Source organism: Nilaparvata lugens, chromosome 7 (genome assembly GCF_014356525.2).
Source record: "Nilaparvata lugens isolate BPH chromosome 7, ASM1435652v1, whole genome shotgun sequence".
Taxonomy (NCBI): Eukaryota; Metazoa; Arthropoda; class Insecta; order Hemiptera; family Delphacidae; genus Nilaparvata; species Nilaparvata lugens.
This window is the reverse complement of record NC_052510.1, coordinates 3,728,362-3,755,049: the sequence shown is the minus strand read 5'-3', so window position 1 is coordinate 3,755,049 and position 26,688 is coordinate 3,728,362. Positions and strand designations below refer to the sequence as shown.

At 36.7% G+C, this 26,688-nt stretch overlaps 1 protein-coding gene across 1 annotated transcript in view; it reads left to right on the top strand.

Moving 5' to 3' along the window:
• Window positions 1-20,754, top strand: part of LOC111058841 (N-acetylglucosamine-1-phosphotransferase subunits alpha/beta) — a 44,001-nt gene extending 23,247 nt beyond the window's left edge. The window contains 7 exon segments of the mRNA XM_039433451.1: window positions 1-509; window positions 2,841-3,050; window positions 7,299-7,451; window positions 10,165-10,336; window positions 13,158-13,345; window positions 17,515-17,776; window positions 20,494-20,754. Coding sequence (XP_039289385.1) covers window positions 1-509; window positions 2,841-3,050; window positions 7,299-7,451; window positions 10,165-10,336; window positions 13,158-13,345; window positions 17,515-17,776; window positions 20,494-20,580 — 1,581 coding nt within the window. The 3' untranslated portion in view covers window positions 20,581-20,754.
• Window positions 20,755-26,688: the final 5,934 nt, after the last annotated feature.

Below are 26,688 nucleotides of genomic sequence, written 5' to 3'. Positions count from 1 at the left end.
CTAAGAAAAATCCTAGGTAATAAATTGGATTCCTATTCGAATGGCACATACATCTTTGAACGATTGTGTAATACCAGTTCTATCTATAACAAATTGCAACCTATAAAATTTAATGAAATCGCCGAAACAAACAAACACATAACCAAAGATAAACTAAGAAAACTAATTGTAGACAAAAGTGTAAATTTATATTTAAACTGTTCTTCATTGACAAGAGTCTTGTACAACGATATAATTCCTTATCGACATAAAAAATGTAGATACAACTATTTTAGACGTGTAACAAATTCTAGTGTAGATTTTCTATTACTGTATCTTCGGTGTAAATATTTGTGGAATAGTTTTAGAAAAAAAGCTTTAAAAATGGAGATTACCAGTGGTGTAAAACATGGAAGAATACGCCGTGATGTGAACAACGATACTGCTTTGAAAAATGATGAGAAAGATGGCGGAAGATTGGATCATGTTGAGAAGGAGGAGAACAATAAACATAGCTACAATAACCAGATGTAAGTATTCTTTCAAGCTCTGTCAAACTCGAGTAATGTGTAAGTAAATGTAAGTACTGTAAGTATTGTGTTGAGCTATGTCAAACTTAGTCCCACCCAGTTTAAACGGAGATAGATAATTTGTCGGTTTAAACCGTAAACCCGGAATATAAGACATGACATAATTAAATGTGATCATAGCTGAATGTAAACCTAGTTTCACGTTAAACGTAGATTGTGCGCACGACCCTTATGCCATTAGACTGGCGTTTTAAGGGCCATTTAAATAATCTAAGTTTAAATTGAGTAGGAGCAGTCGTTGATTTAAACATGAAGTTTAATGTCAAGGACCGTATACTCAATATCAATTTAAACTAAGTAAAATCGGCGCTTGAACTGTATCACATTTCGGTTTCATCATATCTTGATTTATTTTGCTGAGGGTGATGCCCATATTAGCTTGAGGCGTGCACGTGAGTGATGGGAAGCATGATAATGATGGGAGATGAGTTGATTCATAGGTTTAACCTTATCTAAATTTGGGAGTGGAATAGCACAAGGTTACCTTATTTTTTTCTCTCCCTGTAATTTTGATTATGTACTTATAGTATGAATCAATAAAAAATAAATAGGTAATATTTTTCTGATTAGCTTGATCTTAAAATAGTTTATATAGCTGTCAGTCTGACTGTTCATTGTTCTGCTCTCAAGAGAGACTGTATTAAATTTCAAACGATTCTCTAAATATTCAATACAATTTGTTACATGCTAAGTAATGACGAATTAAATGTTATATTCTTAATAAAGTAAGGTTAGAAAATTGAGTAGCATGGAACTGAAGTAGTGACAATAAGTAGAAAAGTCGTAAGGTTGAGAGACTGGAGTCGTAAGATTCGAGTCGAGGTAGTGTGAGTTGAGCCTTAGAGTGATCTTAATACTAAATACGATATCAACTGAATGGATATGATACAAATAGATTCAATCTATTGTTTTGGATAGTTGCTATTTTGACTTGTGCGGATCCGCACAAACGAAAACCAACCTTTAGGCTCAACTCACACTTACACGACTCGGGTCGAGAAGAGACTCGACTCTAGTCGAGAGCATGTGTCTTCTAATGGTGACACTCAGACCAGTCGATTCTAGTCTCCGCGACGTCACCATTTGGAAACACATGCTCTCCACTAGAGTCGAGTCTCTTCTCGACCTGAGTCGCGTAAGTGTGAGTTGAACCGTAGTTCCATATGCACCATCCAAGTTCAAACTCAGATAGATCATCTTTTGATGATCGGCTGTTATATGCTACAGCTGTGATGCCAGCTGAAACATTATCATGAGACATACACAACAATGAAATTACTTCTCTTGTATACGGGGACTGTAAACGAACCAATAACACAGAAATGATGGCTTTGCTTTATGTACCTTATTGGTCTATGAAATGGTAATCATCCAAATGTTCATAGGCGTAAAATAATCCAAGAAGATGGAAATAGTTATTTGTGCAACTAGTGCGCAAAGTGACAGTTTGCTGCACCGAAAGAAACGTTTACGCCCGAGCCGTAGGCGGGAAGAATCGTACCTAAGTTTGTTTCATCCAGCTAAAAAGTACTGAAACAGGATTCAGAAATTTAGACTTTTGCTCAAATTACCGAGAAAAATGCTCAAAGTGAACTGAAAAATATTATAAGAATAACATAGACAACAGAGAATATTTATTGTAGTATTCTTATGTTTTTTATTATTTTTATTTATATGGATATCAAAGGTTAATCATTTAACCTCAAATTCGAATTTTATAGTGTATATTGCTACTTTTCTCATTGCTTGCAGTTGAATTAATAATTATCAATAGAAAAGAACTATTATTTATTATTAAATGATGAGAATTCGTAAATGATGATTATTTAATTATGATTTAGATGAACATTATTCTTGTTTTGGATTTCTAGATTGGGATTTTATCATAAATGTGGGGTAGCCATTGAAATAATTCCTATCTAAATCTAACCACAGTCATTGTTACCAACTTAATTTTTGTTTTCGTGCACTAATCCTCCATATAACCCACCAACTATTTTGTGTTGCCATGTTGCAAATCTGGAGTTTGCAAAGTAATACTTTGCGCACTAGAGCGGAAAAATGATTCTTTGCGTTCTGTAATCAGTGCACGAATGGCCACTTTTCAAGGTAACTGTAGGAAAAATATGTTTTCAAATAAAAGGGTACTTCATGTATTTATATTGTGTTTATTAATTTTAATACACACCAATGTATGACGACTGTGTATCATGCATATTCTCCCGTTATACTGGCATCCTTAATAAACATTTTTATCGTTGTTCTTTTCAGCAAAAACGCAGCCAAAGCAAGGGTCAAAGAGTTGGGCAAACAGTTACTGTATAATAACACGGAACGTCCACGGAAGTTGGATACTTATGCAGAGTCATTGCTGCATGTCAATGCATTGCTGAATGACAAGTATGGATTCAAGAGACGGAAAGTACCTGCCCATATGCCCCACCTCATAGATCGAACAATTATCACCGAACTTCAAGCAACGTGAGTATGGTTTTCTTCTTCTTTAGCTTCGATTGGTAGGCAGCTTTCCATCCTTTTCTGTCCAGAGCTTGTACTTTTCAGCTGGATGTAGCTCTGGATCCCTAGATCTTTGGTAACTTGCTTCAGATATTGTTGCCTGGGTCTTCCACGAGCCCTTTGTTCAATTATATATATATATATATATATATATATAGATATATATATATATATATATATATATAATATATATATATATATATATATATATATATATATATATATATATATAATATATATATATATATATACCTTCCAGTATTCTTAACGTGAATCCGTTGTGTCTAAATACATGGCCAATCCAAGAATGCCGTCTGTCCTTTAAAATACGCAAAAGAGATCGCTTTTCCTCAACCCTTTGAAATACTTCCTCATTAGTAATTTCATCCGTCCATCTCGGCTTGAGCATCCGTCTCCAACACCATACCTCAAAGGCATTTAGTGCTCTTTCTTCTGCCTTACAAATCGTCCAGGTTTCTGAGCCATAGAGTACAACACTCTAACGTGATTGCAGTACAATGCAGCTTCTTATAAATCTTTTCCTAATTTGTAAATTGAGACTACTTCAGGAAAGGACATGCCGCTTACGGATGAAAATAGCCATTGCTTCTCTTATAAGGTATGCTTCTCTAAAGGTGCGTACAGATTTACGCGCCGCAAATCACTTTTAATCAGCTGATGCCAAGCTTTTTATATCTGTATCTTACCGTTTCTGTAAAAATACAGATTGAATCAGCTGATTAAAAGTGAATTGCTCATGTTCGCAGCGCGTATATCTGTACGCAACTTTATATGGTACTAGCCGTCAGGCTCGCTTCGCTCGCCATATCCGTCTAGCCAGGGGGCTCCGCCCCCTGGACCCCCGACTGGATCGTCCAAGAATGAGATTAGCATTTCTATAATGTTAGGACAATCCAGTCGGGGGTCCAGACTAAACGTCTGGCTAAACGGATGTGGCGAGCGAAGCGAGCCTGACGGCTAGTAATATAATATTCCCAGGATTGAAGTAGCAGTGCCCAATCAATTTTTTCGCGATAAATGCTTTTTAAATCTTCAACTTGGTGCCAACCTAACAAAGTCAACTCAACTTAATGCCAACCTGACAAAATTATTAATTTAGTTGCCAGTTAACAACTGTTTCGAAGAGGTACTCTATCTAGATTATAGTTCTATAGTAACATATGATATGGAAATTTCATTATAATTAAGAGATTGGGAGAAGAAGAATATACATGCTAAAAGACGAACTTTAAACCCTTAAAAGAACCCTTAGGTTAAAATATTGCCAAAATATTTCTTAGTGCGCCTCTAAAGGGTCAACTGAACATACCTACCAAATTTGAACGTTTTTGGTCCGGTAGATTTTTAGTTATGCGATTGAATGAGTGAGTGAGTGAGTGAGTGAGTGATGAGTGAGTGCCATTTTGCTTTTATATATATAGATTCTAAGATAAGAAAATCCAAAAATTTGATATTTAAAAAAGTATAATACTCAAGTATTATATAAGAGTGTGGACACTGAGATCAGTCAGAGTGGTGCTGGAATTCAATTTTAAAGTCTTTTTTTTTAATTGTGATAGAAGTTTTTTGTTTGGTTTTGTGTCTGGAATTCAAAATTTTAGTTGATATATGTTTCGGTCTTTGTGCTTGGAATTCAAAATTTTAGTTGATACATGTTTTTGGACTTGAATTCGTGTGTAAATCAAATCATGAACTCTACATAACCTCTGGACTGTTAATTTTAAATTAAGCTTGAATGCAGTTTTCGGTTAATGCCTGTTGTTTATACCCGGATTGTATCCTATTGTCCATGAAAAAATAAAATAATATAAGGATATAGATATTCATTAAGTGATTTTTCCTTTATTATAATTATAATAGATAATCTTGACTGACAAGCGATCAGTGTTGTGTAACACCTGACTTGCTAGAGCACACAAACTACTTCTATAGAAAAAATCTGGTGTGGTACACGCACACAACTTTCCTTGCTCATTGAACTGTAAGTCTCATCCTTAGATGAGAATAATTTAGGGGAATAATATAATGACGATTGGCGGCAAAATATTTGCAACTACGATCAGACTACTTTATATGTGTATATATAATTGTTTTCAGAGTACTTTTTCCTTTGTGTAAATTGTGAAATTCGATGATTTTTTCAAAAGTCGTCAAAACAGCTGTTCTACAGATGAAATATCTCGGCTATGACTGTGTTCTTTTTATAAACTGCTCTACCTACCTACCTACCTCATGCACGAGAAGGAGGTTACAAAGTCCATTTCTCAAGGATGGGGTGGACCCCCCATTAGTTTCCCAGGAAAAAGACTCATGCCAGTTGATAGAGCTGATGAATTACTATACAGGATATGAATTTGAAAAAAATCGGTCAAGTAATTTTTGAGAAAATCGTGAAAAACATGGTTTTTTAGTCATTATCCGCCATTTTTCTCAATAATATTACGGAGCTCCTGGAATTTTCCCAGAAATGAGACTCATGTCAGTTGATAGGGCTTATGAATAGCTATCCATGGTATAAATTTGAAGAAAATCGTTAGAGCCGTTTTCGAGAAAACCGTGAAAAACATGGTTTTTTCAGTCATTATCCGCCATTTTTCTCAATAATATTACGGAGCTCCTGGAATTTTCCCAGAAATAAGACTCATGTCAGTTGATAGGCTTATAAATAGCTATCCATGGTATAATTTGAAGAAAATCGTTAAAGCCGTTTTCGAGAAAACCGTGAAAAACATGTTTTTTTAGTAATTATCCGCCATTTTTTCCGCCATATTGAATTGAATTTTATTGAATTTCTTATTGTCGGATCCTTATGGTATAAGGACCTTAAGTTTAAAATTTCAAGTCGATTGGTTAATTAGGAATGGAGTTATCGTGTTCACAGACATACACACATAAACACACACACATTCACACACACATACCAACACCCAAAAATCATGTTTTTGGACTCAGGGGACCTTGAAACGTATAGAAAACTTGAAATTAGGGTACCTTAATTTTTTTGGAAAGCAATACTTTTCTTACCTATGGTAATAGGGCAAGGAAAGTAATAAAAATACATGATGATTATAAAAGGACTTTACAACTTTGAAAGCTCATAAATATTTATTGAAATTACTTACAGAATTGAAAAAGGTGTCATTTTGTTACAAAAAACTTCAAGTTTAAAGTGTTATATTGGATAGATGTGACAGCCGTTGGTAATGCGACATACATTCCACCGATAATAGATTTCTTGCCACACTCGTACCAGCATATCAGGCGTAACTTGTGCAAACGCAGCGATCCTAATGTGAAGTTGTGTATCATCTGAAGTTGTGCATCATCTGATCTGAAGTTGTGTATCATCTAAAGTAGTGTATGTTCTGATGTTGTGAATCTTCTAAAGTTGTGTATCATCTGAAGTTGTGTATCTTTTGAAGTTGTGTATCTTCTGAAGCTATGTATCTTCTGAAGTTGTGTATCATCCAAAGTTCTGTATCTTCCGAAGTTGTGTATCTTCTGAAGATGTGTATCTTGAATGGAAATGTGATACTATAGAGAAAATATAGCATAATAACATAGCTCACGGTATGCTATAGTACAGCTCCAAATTCCACTGTTATCTCAAGCCCTAGTAGTTGTTTTTCGTGAAGCTATGTGACGCTGGTAGTCTCTCATACTGTGCCGTTCTTACACTCTCACTCGAACAAAACAGTAATAATAGACAGTAGTCGAAAGTAATCGGTTTGAAATTGACTAAAAATAGTAGATAAGAAATAGAAGAAGAAGATATAGATAGAAGATAAAACCATTGAATACACTATTTAATAATATCTATGACCACTCTCAAGCCGATGTCCTAGTAGTTCTTTTTCGTGAAGCTATGTGACGCTGGTAGTCTCTCATACTGTGCCGTTCTCACACTCTCACCCGGTCAAAACAGTGATAATGGACAGTAGTCGTCAGTAATTGGCTTGAATTAACAAAAAAATCAGCTTGAAATTAGATTTTTTTATTCCTTCAAGTATATACATTATACAATCGGAAACGTCACCATATCCAAAAGATACAACAATTAAAAACACTTATCATATGATTGAGCATTAATGTTCAGGTTTTCAACTGTACAGTCGTATCGTGCATGTGAAACGTTACGTTAGTGGCCAGCCTGATATACTAGTACTGTATTTAGTTTATAACTTTTTTCAGATTCCTCAAAGAATTCGAGCAAACGTCGGCTCGAAAAATTCGCAGCTCCAACGATATGCAGTTCGCATTCTCCTATTTCTACTTTTTGATGAGTGAAGAAACTCATTTGAGTGTGGACCAAATATTCGACATTTTTGATACTGACAAATCTGGGTGAGTCAGAATTCAATAGGCCTACTACACTTGATAAAAAGTTTAAAAAAAATGTTGATAAAATCAGTGTAAATAAATAAATAAATGTCTATTTCCCAAAAAAGTAAAAGTACAACATCAATTACAGAAAATATTAGATAGTTTACAATTACATACAATGCTTTACATAAAATGTGATGCTTTAGTGATATTTTTCCATATTGTCTGCAAGATTTCTAAATAACTACCCAGTCAATTAATGGTGACAGTTGAAAGTGTATTTGATTGTTTTTTATCTTGAAAAATCTGGTGTGGCGCACTCACACAACTTTCCTTGCCGTTATGGAAATTGATCACCTGACGCTAGTGTTCCCGCGCATCTCAAGTCCACTATTCAAAGATTTGAGCCAACTGGTGACAGGGCAATAACGCTGGAGACACACGAGGTCTGCTATCTCTTCATAGTGAATCATTTAATAGAATCAACAGTTCGCAATTCGATAATCACATTTTCTCGAATTTCGAGCTTATTTTTAATTCTAGGTGAAAATATTACTGAACATTAGTTGTAGAGATTCTCATGCTGAATCTTTTTCACTCGAAATTTTTTGTTTGAATTGTATCTGAAGCCTGATAATTGAGAATCTAAAATTAAACTTTGCATAGATGGGGCGGAGCTCCTGAAATTTTTACAGATATGGGACTGGTGCCAGTTGATAGAGCTTATCGATGACTATTTCAGGTATAACTTTAATCAAAATCGTTGCAGCCGTTTTCGAGAAAATCGCGAAAAACCCTGTTTTTGACAACATTTTCGCCATTTTAGCCGCCATCTTGAATCGCATTTAATCGAAATTGTTCGTGTCGGATCCTTATATTGTAAGGGCCTTACGTTCCAAATTTCAAGTCATTCCGTTAATTGGGAGATGAGATATCGTGTACACAGACGCACATACACTCATACACACACACACACACACACACACACACACACACACACACACACACACCACACACACACAGACCAATACCCAAAAACCACTTTTTTGGACTCAAGGGACCTTGAAACGTATAGAAATTTAGAAATTGGGGTACCTTAATTTTTTTCGGAAAGCAATACTTTCCTTACCTATGGTAATAGGGCAAGGAAAGTAAAAATTAATATGAGTTCCGTGTGAACGCCATCAACACAGCTGTTAGGTTTTGTTGAATAGAATTTTAGAAAAGTTGAGAAAGTGTTGACAAAATCAGTGTAAAATGTGATAGAATGAGATGCTATAGTTATTGATATTCACTCTCATATATTGTCTGCAAGATTTCTAAATAGCTACCATGCCAATTAAAATAGTTCAAAGTGAACATCACTATAGCATTTAATTAATTCTATAGCGAATCACACTAAACTGATTTTATCCATATTTCAGTTAGATTTTTGTGGCAAAAACTAGTTGAGATTTTATTCAAAGTAAACTTCTTGTTATTAAATTGGTTTTTTATCTTTAACCTTTGAATGTATGCCCAATTGTAATTCAATTCAATTCAACTTTGCGCAGTGAACTATCATAACCAATGAAGTTACTATTATACCTCAGTACCGGTTGTTTCCAATTGAAAACTTTTACCAATTCTGTTAATCTATCTATTGTATTGTTTATTGTTACAATTTCAAAAGTAACTCTTGTTATTCATAATAAATTACCTCTAATAATAACTAATGTGTTATGATAATTAAACATGCACTGTTATAAATCGCCTGCACATTCATCACTACTGAGGTAACTCAGAGTCGACTAAGGCGTTGCACCCTTCAGTCTGCTAGTGCAACCTGGTCGCGGGTTCGAATCCCGCCGAATCCCATCGATTAGGCATGGACGTTTGATCATCTCATCAATCACCCTCGCACTTCCCATTACTCACGCACAAGCAAAAAGCTAATGTGTGCATCATCCGCAATAAAAAAAAAATGCTCTCCATTGTTGGTGATACGTTGTAACTCTCTATCATTCATGAAAAATCTCTGTGTATAGGGAGCTTCCTTTAACCTAGCTCCGCAGTGCAGGCTGGTTGCTTAGCTGAATCGGACTAGGCGCTGAGACAGCAAATAATAGCAGCGTTGGTGAGAATACGAGCGGCCGCAGTAACGTCTTCCACCCAGCAATGGTCAGCGTAGTTCCGCCTAGCGGACAAACGAAAGATCAAACCAGTCGGTTATTTGATCCCTCCAGCCAGGCTCAGCCAAGCAGCTGAGACAATAGAACAATGGAGTGGCGGTCTTATTCGCGTTCATCTGCAGTTTTCTTTCTCACGATTATTATGATTTTTGTGTGTCAATAATAACTCGTCACCTGTAAAAAGTTTCCAGAAACGTGGTGTACTACCATATTAATGACTTTTCATGATGATTTTTAATTATTTAAAAACATTCTGAGCCTTCAGGCTAAACTTGGGGTCGCTGAGAACGAATCTGCAATCAAAATTTCTCTATCACGAAAAAAAAACCCAGCTGTTGATCTTCCGGCAAGCCAGACACCCATCTCAAATGACAACAACGCCAAGCTGTGAGAAACCATCCTGCACTGCGGCGCTAGGTTTAAGGAAGCAAAGGAAAATACGGAAAAACATGTTTTTACTCCATTTCACTCTGCTCTATAGATATGCACTATACTTGACACATAGATATAATTTTTCACAGTTGGAACAGAAAGTTATAATTTTTAATGTTGATATGTTACAGTACTTGGTCAGACAGAGAGATCCGAACAATTCTCACACGTCTCTTTCCGATTCCTCTGCAGCGTAATAGCATTGTTTGGTTTGAACAAGCTCTGATAAATTGTGCTGAAAAACAGACTACAGTTGCTGAACCCATAACTCCTATGTACGAACGCTATCTAGGATCTGTATTGGTAAGTGAGTTTACAGTAATATAAAGTCTGCAAGATTTCTAAATAGCTACCATGCCAATTAAAATAGTTCAAAGTGAACATCACTATAGCATTTAATTAATTCTATAGCAAATCACACTAAACTGATTTTATCCATATTTCAGTTAGATTTTTGTGGCAAAAACTAGTTGAGATTTCATTCAAAGTAACTTCTTGTTATTAAATTGGTTTTTTTTCTTAACCTTTGAATGTATGCTCATTTGCAATTCAATTCAATTCAACTTTGCGCAGTGAACTATCGTAACCAATGAAGTTACTATTATAACTCAGTACCGATTGTTGCTAATTGAAAACTTTTACCAATTCTGTTAATCTATCTATTGTATTGTTTATTGTTACAATTTCGAAAGTAACTCTTGTTATTCATAATAAATTACCTCTAATAACAACTAATGTGTCATAACAATTAAACATGCACTGTTATAAATCGCCGGCACATTTATTACTGCTGAGGTAACTCAGAGTCGACTAAGGCGTTGCACCCTTCAGTCTGCTAGTGCAACCTGGTCGCGGGTTCGAATCCCGCCGAATCCCATCGATTAGGCATGGACGTTTGATCATCTCATAAATCACCCTCGCACTTCCCATTACTCACGCACAAGGCAAAAAGCTAATGTGTGCATCATCCGCAATAAAAAAATGCTCTCCATTGTTGGTGATACGTTGTAACTCTCTATCATTCATGAAAAATCTCTGTGTATAGGGAGCTTCCTTTAACCTAGCTCCGCAGTGCAGGCTGGTTGCTTAGCTGAATCGGACTAGGCGCTGAGACAGCAAATAATAGCAGCGTTGGTGAGAATACGAGCGGCCGCAGTAACGTCTTCCACCCAGCAATGGTCAGCGTAGTTCCGCCTAGCGGACAAACGAAAGATCAAACCAGTCGGTTATTTGATCCCTCCAGCCAGGCTCAGCCAAGCAGCTGAGACAATAGAACAATGGAGTGGCGGTCTTATTCGCGTTCATCTGCAGTTTTCATTCTCACGATTATTTTGATTTTTGTGTGTCAATAATAACTCGTCACCTGTAAAAAGTTTCCAGAAACGTGGTGTACTACCATATTAATGACTTTTCATGATGATTTTTAATTATTTAAAAACATTCTGAGCCTTCAGGCTAAACTTGGGGTCGCTGAGAACGAATCTGCAATCAGAATTTCTCTATCACGAAAAAAAAACCAGCTGTTGATCTTCCGGCAAGCCAGACACCCATCTCAAATGACAACAACGCCAAGCTGTGAGAAACCATACTGCACTGCGGCGCTAGGTTTAAGGAAGCAAAGGAAAATACGGAAAAACATGTTTTTACTCCATTTCACTCTGCTCTATAGATATGCACTATACTTGACACATAGATATAATTTTTCACAGTTGGAACAGAAAGTTCTAATTTTTAATGTTGATCTGTTACAGTACTTGGTCAGACAGAGAGATCCGAACAATTCTCACACGTCTCTTTCCGATTCCTCTGCAGCGTAATAGCATTGTTTGGTTTGAACAAGCTCTGATAAATTGTGCTGAAAAACAGACTACAGTTGCTGAACCCATAACTCCTATGTACGAACGCTATCTAGGATCTGTATTGGTAAGTGAGTTTACAGTATTATGAAGCTGCAAATTTTTAAAATTATTTCTGATTAGCAGGTGACCCGCGCCCCGCAAGGGTCTCTTTAAAACACAAATAGGTTGAATTTAGACAAACTGAAAACTTGATGTACTAAAATAATGGAGAACTGAAAATAAGATAACCATCCTTGGCAAATTATGAATCTATATTCGAAATTTAAAGTTAATCAGTTCAGTAGTTCAGTTGCTATGATTCGTCATTCGTGCATTTCCTATCCCGAACATGTATAAACCTGCCTTCATATTACATAGTATAGATATAGAAGAAGAAGAAGAATGTGTATAGATAGAGAAGGAGAATAAGAAGATAAAACCGTTAAATACGCTCTATTATCTATGTCCACTCTAACATAGTATAACAAACTGGAAGCTCTGCGAATTGAATTGGACGATTTTGAAAATGATCTCTCAGAACGCTAGTTGGATAGAATAGAATAGAATGACTTTTTTATTTATGTTGACGTGGCGAAGTTTGGACAATAATGTCCTCTCTACCACTTAACCACGATGTACAGTACTTGAATTGAAAAAGCTCATGTTTAACGAAAGAAATCTATCACTTATCCAGCTTTAACTGTAATTGACCTTAACAAAACATTTGACTACAAAATTATTAATACTTGTTCTTAACACGCCGATGTGTCGCAATTAAACATACACTTTTATAAATCAGAAAATCATGCTTTCGTCCAACTCCAGTCTGCTCTATGGATATTTAAAATTAGAGAATCGATCTTCAACAGTAACTATTTTGAAATTATTATTCTGTTTAATTTCTGTATAGTAAATGTTTATGTTTATTATGTAATATCATGTTCACTTTTTGTGTAGTTGAGAAGTTGATATTGTGGTAATTATTCATATTGAATGAAAAAGACTGAGAAATTGTCAAAAAACCACAGATTTATTGATACTTAGAAAGACCGGTTTCGGTTATTACACCATTGTCAATCTCTGATAAACTCATCAGAGATTGACTATGGTGTACAAACTTATCAGTTTATCAGAGATTGACAATGGTGTAATAACCGAAACCGGTCTTTCTGAGTATCAATCAATCTGTGATTTTTTGACAATTTCTCAGTCTTTTTCATTTTATATCATGTTGTATATTTTATGGAAATGAAACAATAAATTTGATTTGATATTGGTTTTTGCAGCCCCTGATCCCCAAATCATTGGTTGTTGATTGCAAGGAGATAAGCCATGTGCTGAAGAAGAAGTTTGGGCACAAGAAGCGATTTCCCCATGCTGTGATGCAACACCAAGATACAGTCGGCTTCTACATGGTGGGCTCTAATCTTAGCGACATTATCTTGTCGCTGGATTCGATACGAAGCAAACCTAAGTGAGTTGGTTATATTTATCATTGAAAATATCTTTTCCTACAGATACCTTGAAAAGTGACCATTTGTGCACTGATTGCAGGCCGCAAAGAATCACTTTTCCGCACTAGTGCGCAAAGTGAGTACTTTGCGTACTCCAGATTTGCAGCATGACAACGCAAAATAGTTAGTAGGTTATATGGAGCAACAGTGCAGCAAAATCAAAATGAAGTTGGTAACAGTGACTGCTGTGGCTGCTATAGTGAGCAGAGGTGCAACCAAGCACAACGCGCTAATTATTAAGTAGATATTATAACCAAGGACAACGACAGCACAGTGCCACCACAGCACACACCACACAGCTGCCCCCCGCCATTCAAACACACATACATTATTCAGGCAATTTTACCCATAATTACCCACTTTTCATACTCAATGTTAACTGTAGGAAAAATTTAATGTGAAATACGTGCGCAAAGTTCGTTTGCTGCACTCAAGAAACCATTCTGCCTTGCCTACGGCTCGGGCGTAAACGTTTCTTTCGGTGCAGCAAACTGTCACTTTGCGCACTAGTTGCACAAATAACTATTACACAACTACAACATCTTGTTTTCCATAGTTTCCATCGTAGACTAGAGAAACCTTTAAACTCAGCCTACCAGCTATTGGTACCCTATTTTACTAGGGTTAAAACGGCTTGAAAATATCTTGTCACAACTATAACCATAGTTTTCCATAGTTTCCATCGTAGACTAGAGAAACCTTTAAACTCAGCTTACCAGCTATTGATACTAGGGTTGAAACGGCTTGTTTCTAGAGCTTGTAGCTTTTATATTCAACTAGCCGTCAGGCTCGCTTCGCTCGCCATATCCGTCTAGCCAGGGGGATTCGCCCGCTGGACCCCCGGCTGGATCGTCCAGAAATGAGATCAGCAGGATCGCTTCGCTCGCCTGCATTTATCATTTGAGCATGCTTCAGAAAGTCAAAGTACTGAGAAAACGCAGAAAAGTTGAGAAAAACGTTGGAAAAACGCTGATTTTGAGCGTATCTTTGATGAAATATTAAAGTCAACTCATCACAAAATTTTTAGACCCTAGCTAAACCTCTGTACCAAATTTGAACATTTTCTGTCTATTATTTGATTAAAGAACTGAGAAAACGCAAAAAACCGCTAATTTTGGGCGTATCTTTGGCGTTATTGCAAATTCCTTCTAACACAACATTATTACACTCTAGCTTAGCTTCTGTACTAAATTTGAACAATTTCTGTTCATTTGTTCTTGATAAATCTGAGAAAAAGCAAAAAAAAAATGCTGGAAAAGCGCAGATTTTGGGCGTATCTTTGGCGTTATTTCAAGTTTCTTCTAACACAACATTATTACACCCTAGCTTAGCTTCTGTACTAAATCTGAACAATTTCTGTTCATTTGTTCTCGATAAATCTGAGAAAAAGCAAAAAAAAATGCTGGAAAAACGCAGATTTTGGGCGTATCTTTGGAAATTTTTCTAAATCCGTTCTTAGTGCGCCTCTAAAGGGCCAACTGAACATACCTACCAAATTTGAACGTTTTTGGTCTGGTAGATTTGTACTTCTGCAAGTGAGTGAGTCAGTCAGTCAGTGAGTGAGTCAGTCAGTCAGTGAGTGAGTGCCATTTCGCTTTTATATATATAGATAGTGAATAGAAAAATGAATAGACATACTCAGTAAATACTCTGTGTCTTGTATTTAAAGCTTATGCAGCCCTTTATATTCAATAGTAAATAGAAATGCTTTACTATGGATAACAATAGATTAAAAGATTTAACCAGATACATGATCTTAAACAGTATTATCGTATACTTGAGATGCGTTTACACCAAAGTTAATAACAAAATGTTAACTTAATCCTTATAGATTCTATTAGATTGAACATAACTTATCATACACATGATGAACATATATGTTTGTCAAGTTTCGTTCAATCTAATAGAATCAATAAGGAATACGTTATTAACATTTTGTTATTAACTTTGGTGTAAACGCGGCTTTACTGTATATAACTGTGCAATGGGACCCAAATAAATGACACAATATCATAGGTTTATTATATTTTTGAACATCTGTAATTAAATTTGAATGTGGGCATCATCTTCAGCAAAACATGTATTTGTTTTTCTTTTGGTGATTTCATATCAACCATTTTCAAACCTATATGACTGTTTAAAGGGAACTGCTATTGTGAGATTCGTTACAAATGTTTCTATAGTGAGGTCCACGTTATAATGGCAGTGTTTGATTAGCAATGGTATTGCTATCCATGTCTATCATTCAACAAAGCGGATAGCGCTATCTCTTTCTCGCTTTTCTCTGTTGCCAGATCATATTTTAACAATGTAGAATTAATAATTAATTAACAAAATAGATCATCTTAATTATGAAATTATTGAAAAATATTATAATTTCTTGCTTAATAAATGTAATTGATTATCTTAAACGAGAATGAACAGTTAATATTACATTAATAAACCTGTATCAGCTACCGTCTATAGAAGGCATTGACAAGACAGAGGATCGGCAACGTTGTTGTGCTATCTTTCTCCACTACTATTATAACGTGGACCTCACTATAGATTTAATGACAAAGAGATAATTTCTACCTGCGATTCACTTCTATCAGCATTCCTTGAAATTATTGCATTAATGCATTCAATCAACTAAATGTGACAGTTTGAAATCAATCTCACAATAGGACAAAATTTACCTTGAATTAGTTACGTTTTTTGTTTATTGTCATAATTGGAATACTTGCAAAAAGAAAATTAGTTCCGAAATATTTATAACTGTGTAATAGCAGATAACCTGTGTTCCTACTGAAATCTTGAAGAATTTCAAATAGGCCTCTAAACATCCTCGGTAAATTAAGAATCTCTATGCATAATTTCAAGTTAATCAGTCCAGTAGTTCAGACGTGATGATGCGTCATTCGTTAATTTCCTATACCGCACATGTATAAGCCAATTCTTGACTATATTATACAGAGTGAGTCATATTGAACTTTCGGGTTTTGGAAGGGAGTTGCACGAAGAAGGAAAGGAGCAGAAGTGTGGGGATGGTGTCATTAGTCGCGCCATGACATGCAGTTTTAGTGTGAGCAATGGCTTGGTCGGTACAACATCATGCGTTCGTAGTTGAAGAGTTTATTAAAAATGGCGGTTCCGTGATCACAACACAGCGTGCGTTCGGTTTAAATTTTGCTATTTACATTGGACCAACAATTAGAAATTGGGTATAAAATTGTAGAGCAACATCATCAGCATTAAAAACAAGACCACAAAGCCGAATTAGGACGTCAACGTCAGCGGAGAACGTGGATAGAGTGCGGGCTTCAATTCAACGATCCCCTCGGCGTTCTGTTCAGAAACATTCCGCTTCACTAGGGTTATCTTTCAGTAGTTTCCGCAGAATACTGCATAGAGACCTTAAATTTCACCCATACAAGATTCAGGTAGTGCAAGAATTAACAGTTAGAGACCCGGTTGCACAAAAGCCGGTTAAATTTTAACCGTGGTCAACTTCACGAGAACCAATCAGAGAATGCGTTTTTGATAAAACGGATTCTCTGATTGGTTCTCGCGGAATTAATCACGGTTAAAATTTAACCGGCTTTTGTGCAACCGGGCCAGAGACTTGGACACACGAAGAAATTCATGCCGCGACATTCAGCAGATCCCCCGCACTGCTGTTTTGATCTTCAGTGATGATGCACATTTTCATCTCGCCGGAGCTGTTAACAAACAGAACTTTCGATACTGGGCTGAGAATAACCCACGAAACCTACACGAACGACCACTCCACAGCCCTCGAGTGACTGTGTGGATGACGTCGACCAATAGCAAAATGTAAACGGAACGCACGCTGTGTTGTGATCACGGAGCCGCCATTTTTAATAAACTTTCCAACTACGAACGCACGATGTTGTCCCGACCAAGCCATTGCCTAAACTGCATGTCATGGCGCGTCTAATGACACCATCCCCACCCTTCTGCTCCTTCCCTTCTTCGTGCAACGCCCTTCCAAAACCCGAAAGTTCAATATGACTCACCCTGTAGATGATAATAATTATTATTGAAAGAAATCCAAATTGAATGCTGTCAACAAATATAATCTCTAATCCATTTCCATTAATTCAGAAATATTTGTTTTTTTTTTCAGGAAATTTATTTGTCTGAACGACAATATGGACCCAAACCGAGCTGATGACAATATGATAGTAAGGGCAGCTTTGATTGATTTCTATCATTCCCTGTTTCCAAAGCCATCTCAATTTGAACTGCCTGCTCAATATGTGAATCGCTTTCTGTATTACGACGATTATGTGGCCTGGAAACAGTATCACAGTTTCGTATCGAAGTGTATCACAATGACTTTGATACTAATAGGAGGTGCGGCGTTTGTGGTCATTTTTAAACATGAGGTAAGAGTTTGTATCATATCTTATATTAGTAGTTCTGTGAACAGTGGACCTCGCGCTCAGTAAGTTACATTGACCTGTTGTTATTTTTTCTCAAAAAATAATAAATAATTTATCAATTTTAAACGTCTAGAAAAAATCCTAAATAAACATAGAGCTTTCTGTCCTATCGTACCGTGACGTGTCGTCCCGGAATGTGAGTGTGAGCGCTGTTATCAGGTCTGGCTGCAACTGTCTACAACGTTGATGGAAAGATACATTTTCAAGATGTTCGATGTTTTTGAACGGGTAGTATTATAGTCAACTGTCTACTAACGTTGATGGAAAGATACATTTTCAAGATGTACGATGTTTTTGAACGGTAGAATTATAGTCCACTAAACAGCTGATTTATCATGAATATTATTCTATAGTCTGATTTCTACTCTAATATTGGCGTATGAAGGAGGCTCCTTTTTCCTTTTATAATATCCTTGAAATGCAAAATTTCCAAAAACCTTGTATATACGTCGACGCGCAATTTAAAAAGGAACATATCTGTAAAATTTCATGAAAATCTATTACCGCGTTTCGCCGTAAATGCGCAACATATAAACATTAAGAGAAATGCCAAACCGTCGACTTGAATCTTAGACCTCACTTCGCTCGGTCAACTATACCCTAATTAATCAAGTTTTAAAGTTTGTCAATGATATTATGTAGATTTCAGCTCGCTATCGACCTTCTATACACATTTTTATATATCTATATCAACTGTTATCATTGTCAGCTGTTTAGTGACATCCTGGCATCGACCACGACTTACTGGTTCTGTTTGCACCTTAAGGGCAACCCACACTTGGCGTTTCTCTACACGTTTTCAGAAGAGTCGACAGGTGAGGAAGCTCTCCGATTGGTTGATTGGGTTGGCGTTCGGAAATCAGCCAATCGGAGAGCTTCCTGCCGTGCCGACTCGTCTGAAAACGCTTCGTGTGGCTTGGCCCTTTAATGGTGGGTTGATACTTGGTGGAGGGGTGAAGTCAGCTTCACGATTGCGAGTGTTGAATGTATTGCATGTATTTTAATAGACCGATTCATACAGCTCCACCACTATGTACGCCACCATTTAAATGCATGCATTACGTTCAACACGCTCAGACTTGAAGAAATCTTCGCTCCTCCGCCATGTTTGCACTAAGGATTTATTCATATTGCATGTATTTAAATAGACCGCTTTATACAGCTCCACTATGTACGCCACCATTTAAATACATGCATTACGTTCAACACTCAAATTTGAAGCTTCCTTCGCCCCTCCACCATGTTTGTACCCTAAGAAGGATTTATTTGTTATGCAGCTTGTCTTATTGTGATTCTGAGAGATATAATAAATGTAAGTTACCGTATATAAAAAATCCTAAATAAACATAGAGCTTTCTGTCCTATCGTACCGTGACGTGTCGTCCCGGAATGTGAGTGTGAGCGCTGTTATCAGGTCTGGCTGCAACTGTCTACAACGTTGATGGAAAGATACATTTTCAAGATGTTCGATGTTTTTGAACGGGTAGTATTATAGTCAACTGTCTACTAACGTTGATGGAAAGATACATTTTCAAGATGTTCGATGTTTTTGAACGGTAGAATTATAGTCCACTAAACAGCTGATTTATCATGAATATTATTCTATAGTCTGATTTCTACTCTAATATTGGCGTATGAAGGAGGCTCCTTTTTCCTTTTATAATATCCTTGAAATGCAAAATTTCCAAAAACCTTGTATATACGTCGACGCGCAATTTAAAAAGGAACATATCTGTAAAATTTCATGAAAATCTATTACCGCGTTTCGCCGTAAATGCGCAACATATAAACATTAAGAGAAATGCCAAACCGTCGACTTGAATCTTAGACCTCACTTCGCTCGGTCAACTATACCCTAATTAATCAAGTTTTAAAGTTTGTCAATGATATTATATGTAGATTTCAGCTCGCTATCGACCTTCTATACACATTTTTATATATCTATATCAACTGTTTTTTTATCATTGTCAACTGTTAAGTGACATCCTGCATCGACCACGACTTACTGGTTCTGTTTGCACCTTAAGGGGCAACCCACACTTGGCGTTTCTCTACACGTTTTCAGAAGAGTCGACAGGTGAGGAAGCTCTCCGATTGGTTGATTGGGTTGGCGTTCGGAAATCAGCCAATCGGAGAGCTTCCTGCCGTGCCGACTCGTCTGAAAACGCTTCGTGTAGCTTGGCCCTTGTGGGTTGATACTTGGTAGAGGGGTGAAGTCGGCTTCACGATTGCGAGTGTTGAATATGTGTTACATGTATTTAAATAGACCGATTCATACAGCTCCACTATGTACGCCACCATTTAAATGCATGCATTACGTTCAACACTCTCAGACTTGAAGAAATCTTCGCTCCTCCGCCATGTTTGCACTAAGGATTTATTCATATTGCATGTATTTAAATAGACCGCTTTATACAGCTCCACTATGTACGCCACCATTTAAATACATGCATTACGTTCAACACTCAAATTTGAAGCTTCCTTCGCCCCTCCACCATGTTTGTACCCTAAGAAGGATTTATTTGTTATGCAGCTTGTCTTATTGTGATTCTGAGAGATTTAATAAATGTAAGTTACCGTATATAAAATAACATAGGAACCTTTTTGACATTTTGTAAAACAAATTGTATTAACTTATATTGATGGATATTCTGTTTCAGTTGCGTTGGATGCTAAGGAAACTGAATAAGACTTGGAAAAGAGAAAAAATGATCTCAAGAAAACGTAGTGAAGCTCTCTATACTTGAACAACGCATTTCGAAGTTTTAAAACAGTCACTCGAATATTTTTTACTATTTATTTTACCAGTTGAGTGAGTTTTCTACGAACTAGTCATGCTTGATAAATGTGTAAGTCGAAGCTGTTATTTTAATAATATTGTGTGAACTATTTTCATAAATATTATCATAATATAATTAATATTTCAGGTTTTAAACTCAAATTAATTAAGTAAACTCATACCTCTCTTTTTCCTGTAATAATTTAGGTCATATTTGTTAGTAAATTATTCTACTTGAGACAGCGTGAAGAACTATGGCCTCTGAGCTTTTCCTATATGCGACTAAACACTGAAATTTTGAGAAGAGAGTTGGGTGAGGAATTCAGCAGTCTACTTCTCGGCTCAAAGACCAAATGTTTCTAATCAATGTTTGTTTTTAGACAGTGAATGTGCAGATGAAGAATTGATGATATGTGCGAGTGAGAAAGTTGTTGCCACTTCTACTAAGATTTCCTAACTTGTTGTCAACTATGTTCTACAAAATGTCCCAATTTCTACAAGGATTTCACTTCCATTGATTAAGGGGAAGGGGCCACTGCTAATCTCACGGTCTCTAAAATTTATTGATCTGTATTGAATTGCCTTCAGTAGAATAATCATCTCGAGACGGAGAACTGTTATAATAACGTTTATGTTGAATGAAGAAGACTACGGTAAGAAATTGTCAAAAAACCACAGATTTATTGATACTTAGAAAGACCGGTTTCGGTTATTACACCATTGTCAATCTCTGATAAACTTAGGTTTTCAATAAATCTGTGGTTTTTGACTATTTCTTAGTTATTTTCATTCAATATGAATAATTACCACAATATCAACTTCTCAACTACAAAAAACGTTTATGTTCTTTAAATACAAAAGGTCCACATACATTTGTGGACTGCCAAGTTGATCCCTAGTTTATCGGTGAAGGGGCGGGCGGAAGTTTAAGGACTTCAAATGCGCATGTCTGATTGCTGTATTCCTAATTAGAAAACTACGGCGAGCTAGGCTGGTTGACTCAAATAACTGGCAACAACTCAGCTGGGCCCTATTGTTTCAGAAAATACAAGCTAATATTTTAGTCATCTTCCATTCTATTAACCAGCTGACTACTGATTTTGCATAGTAGCGTCTACTTGATTCTGTGTTAGAGGTAAATCGGTCCATGGATCAACTAGCTAACTACTACTATGCATAGTAGCGTCTTCTTGATTCTGTGTTAGAGGTAAATCGGTCCATGGATCAACTAGTGAGACCGTGACAGAACAGTACTAATCTAAATAGAAAGAAAAATAAAAATCTAAGTACTTTTTAAATTATTTTATCACAAAATGATATAGAAAATAATTTTAAAAAGGGTACTGAGATTTTTATTTTTCTTTATATTTATATCACAAGTAGCCCTATACAGAAAAGAGATAAATAAGACAGTAATAATCTATACAATAATTGTAGAATTAATAGGTCATACTTCTCTCATGACCAGATATCTATAGCGAGGTCCACGTTATAATGGCAGTGTTTGATTAGCAATGGTATTGCTATCCTTGTATATTATTCAACAAAGCACTTAGCGCTAACTCTTTCTCGCTTTGCTCTGTTGCCAGATCGTCTTCTAACGACGTATAATTAACAAAATATTCCATCTTAAGTATGAAAATTCATTATGAAATTATTGAAAAATATAAGTTCTTGCTTGATAAAATATAATTATTTTAAATTAGAATGAACTTAACCTGAACTAACCTAGAATGAACCTGTATTAGCTACCGTCTATAGAAGGCATTGACGAGACTGAGGATCGGCAACGTTGTTCTGCTATCTTTCTCCACTGCCATTATAACGTAGACCTCACTACAGATTGACTGTCTGGAAATGGATCCGACTTTGTCCTTGGGTTGACATATGAGTTATGTCAATAATATAAAAAATCATTTATAGGTACAATTATTTACGTTTGTAAGCTTAATATGGCTACTAACGACAGAACATACTTTCATTTGAATGACTTTCATTCCCATGTGAATTTGATGAGATACATCATAGTGTATTTATTTATTTTACTTCTAAGAAGTTAGAACTAAAGTCTGAGATATATTACTTTTAACATGAAGAGGAGAAACTCATTTCTCCCTCCACAGTTTGTAGTGTAGACACAGACAGACAACCTGCGCACAATTGGATGCGCCATGTCATTTTGCTTCATGCTCTTGTGATGATAACAATATTATACCTGCTGACCAGTATATGACTTGGAACATTGCTAGCAATCGCTGGAAGGGGAGTGTTGGTGTGTCGCGTTGCAAAGCTCTCTCACACAAAAGAAGGAGAATGCTGCTAGGTAGTGGGAGTGATTAGTGGAGGATAGAGCATCGGACCTCTCCGTCTTCGAGAAAGAGCCGTGTTAAAAGTAATTTCTCTCCCACTTAAAGTCTTTTGAATATAATTTTGTTCTAGTATTGACATATCACCAGTCAAATGAGTGTTACTCAAAAATTTATGTAATGTGACGATAAATAAATGAAATGAAATACATATGTGTACACACATGTCGTCATACATTGCTGTCATCACAGCATACATACGTGTATGAAAGGAGAGAAGACGGAGAATGTTCTGTGCACCCTGAGGCATGGTCTGCCACCTTTTGGTGGGCCTGAGACTAAGTTCCTTGGATTTATGTTTGATTCATCACTGACATGGGACCAACACATTGATATGTATAACTTACTCTCCAAGGTAACATATTATCTGATGCGGAAATTGAGAGAACATGTTCCAAAGAATTACCTGGTTACTGCATACCATGGTCTGTTTCATTGCCACATCAACTTTGGGATTGCACTTTGCGGCCATGCAAGTTGGTGTCAGAGGATTCTCCTTCTACAGAAGAAAGTGGTTCGAATTATAACATAATCACCTTACTTGGAGCATTGTCGCCCGCTGTTCAGAAAGCTGGAAATACTTACTGTCTTCGGTCAATATGTGCTGAGCCACTACCTCCGTAAAGAAAGCCATAGTGCATTCTTGTGACGTCAGCACAGGTAGGACTCCTACACCAATAAAAACACTAGCTGATATAGATCAGCTGAAATCAACAAATTTTTATTGGTGTAGGAGGCCTACCAATAAATTTGTACACCAATAAAAATTTGTTGATTTCAGCTGATCTATATCAGCTAGTGTTTTTATTGGTGTAGGAGCCCTACCTGTGCTGACGTCACCAGAATGGCTTTTAACCTTACAGTTGTGTTGTGAGTGATGTTGTGGTACTTTTCCATAATGAAAACACAAATTTGAAATTGTCAACCACTTTTTATTATTATAATATATACAGAACCAGGTTTCGTGGCTTTACTGTAAACAAATAGCTGAAGATGTGGCTGGTAAAGCCACGAAACCTGGTTCTGTATATATTATAATAATTTATAATAATAAAAAGTGGTTGACAATTTCAAATTAGTGTTTTCACTATGGCTTTGTTTACGGATGTAGTGGCTGAGCTCCCTTGTGCTTCTGAAAGGTCAACTTCACACACACACTCAAAGAAAGAGATCAGATCAATAACGACTTAACTAGAGGGCGAGTCAACATTGACCTTCTTTACTCTAGATTGGCTAAGCTGCACACCTGCTATCTAAAGGTGCGTACAGACTCTCGCTCTGCTCCGCAACCGAACGTCACTCCAGCAGAGCGATTGATGATCGACCGGGGAGCAAGAATAGTTCGACCGGGGAACGCGAGAAGATCTAACATCTTCCGTAACGTTCATGATGGGTGCGTGGGCGGTCCGACTGTGGTTCGATGGTGGTACGAAGGCGGTACGAGGGAGGAGCGTGCTCGGTGCGGGTTGGAAGCACGAATATGTGTACGCAGCTTAATGCGCGCATTGAAAATTTACAACAGACTTCCACTGCAACTGCGGGAACAGGATGAATAAGTGTTCAGTAAAGTGCTCCAAGAGAAACTGATTAACCTCCCTCTCTATTCTTTGAATGAGGAGGAGATTGTTGGCTTATAGTCAGTCTCTTTGATCGGCCATCTTGATATTAGTGTAAATATTTGAAGTCTGTGTTTTTATTAAATGACAATGATTTAAGTTAAGGAGGCAGTTGTGGGTTTCGACCTGTTGTCTCCAGAGATATTGTAAAATAAATAAATAAACAATGTCTATCCGGTATATACACTGGTTACAGACAGAAGAAATATTGAACTGAGCAAAAGCTTTTTGTATCTTCGATTTTTTGTTTATTTTTCTCCACTCCTCTATTTGAGGTCAAGTTATTTTGTTATCATTAAAATTTGTAACTTTCCAACGGTTTATTTTATGTTAGATGCTGCTGTCAAACAGCTGTTTCTTTGATCAAAGTCTTTCGCTGATGACAAAACAGGTATGATGAAAATGTGTGTGTGTGCGCGCGCGCCGATAAACAGCTTAGTGCTTGCACTGAGAAGAGTAGAAGTGAATTCGTATGGCTTTTGTTGGTGGGGAGTCCCTTGCGGGAAGGTCCCACCGCCTGAATATATCATTTAAGCCGTCAATGGGGCCTTACGGCTGTCATACTACAGCCGGGACCGACAGTTTAACGTGCCCAGAGAAGAGTAGAATCTTCTACTTTGTGGTACTTGTACATGATGAGCATGTACACACATGTTCATCATGCATGTCCTACCATTAGTCAAATTGAGTAGCATGCTACATCCACATGTTGGCCCAATGCGAACAAATGACGACCAGTGCCAGAGTGTGGATGCGTAGTTTGTCAGAACTGGCCTTCGTTGACCATCCCTCCGATTTTTTCGAGCTGAGGCAAGCCCAGCAAATGTTGGAACACAAACGTCAGTCTGACTGCAGATGTATCTATGCGAACTTTTTATTTTTCCCAGTATGTGTGCCTTAGAGCACTGCTGAGGCCCGGTTGCACAAAAATCTGATAAATTTTAATCATGTTTCAATTCTACGAGAACCAAGGTTTTTTAAGAGGCTTCTCTGGTTCTTTTGTCATTTAATCATGATTAAAATTCAACTAGATTTTGTGCAACTGGGTCTTGATCATAAAAATGTGGGGTTGAAAACCGGACTATAATATTACAAGCAATAACACTTTGTAATAGGCTATTATATTATGCTTGTCTAGTGTAAATTTTATTAAACAAAAACCGCAGAATAAAACCATGGTTTCATAGATGAACATTGCCAATTCAATCTTACTACTCTAAGACTAAATTACAAACGTTTTTGTATGTAGCTCATCAAGACATGGTCCCTGATTCCATTGTTTCAAATGGCAGTCAGGATCTATCTCAGTCATGAATGCACGTTTGTGCAATTGCACGCAAGACCATGCGTGCAGATGAGAAACAACATCTGGAAAGAGCTATATGAACTCTTACACTATAGCGTGCACTTGCTGGTGGCCTTCAGTGTGAGCAGCATCAGACAAGTCACAAGGTGATCCCATGACTTTTTTCACATTTTAATTCTAATCTACACGCGTGGTCATGAATGGTATTGCTTTCAAATAAGTGCAAATATTGCAATTATACCCTTTAGCTCAACAGTGTGACCAATATACTATAGTGCGGTCCACGTTATGACAGTATTTGATCAACTTCGGTTTTGCTATCCTTGTCTATCTTTCGACAAAGCCGGTGGTACTATCCTTTTCTAGGTCTACAACAGTGCCAATTATGATTTTGACAGTGTAGAAATATGATTAATTAATGCAGAGAATCGGCATCGCTATTCTTCTATCTTTATTCACTGTCATTATAACGTGGACCTCACTATAGAGTATTTAACCAGCATAATGAATTCTAGAGAATGCAATTATTGTACACTAGAGAAAAAATCTGATATTTAGTGCCGGTTAAATTTTAATTGTGATTAATTCCACCAGAGCCAATCAGAGAAGCCGTCTTATCAAGAAGGCCTTCTTTGATTGGTTCTTGTGAAATTAATCATGGTTAAAAATTAACCGGCTGTTGTGCAACCGAGCCATGAACTTCTATTTCGAAAATTGACTCATGTAAATCAATAAACTTCAAATAATAGCCTAGAAGAGAAATCAATGTAATTGAAAACAACGTTTAC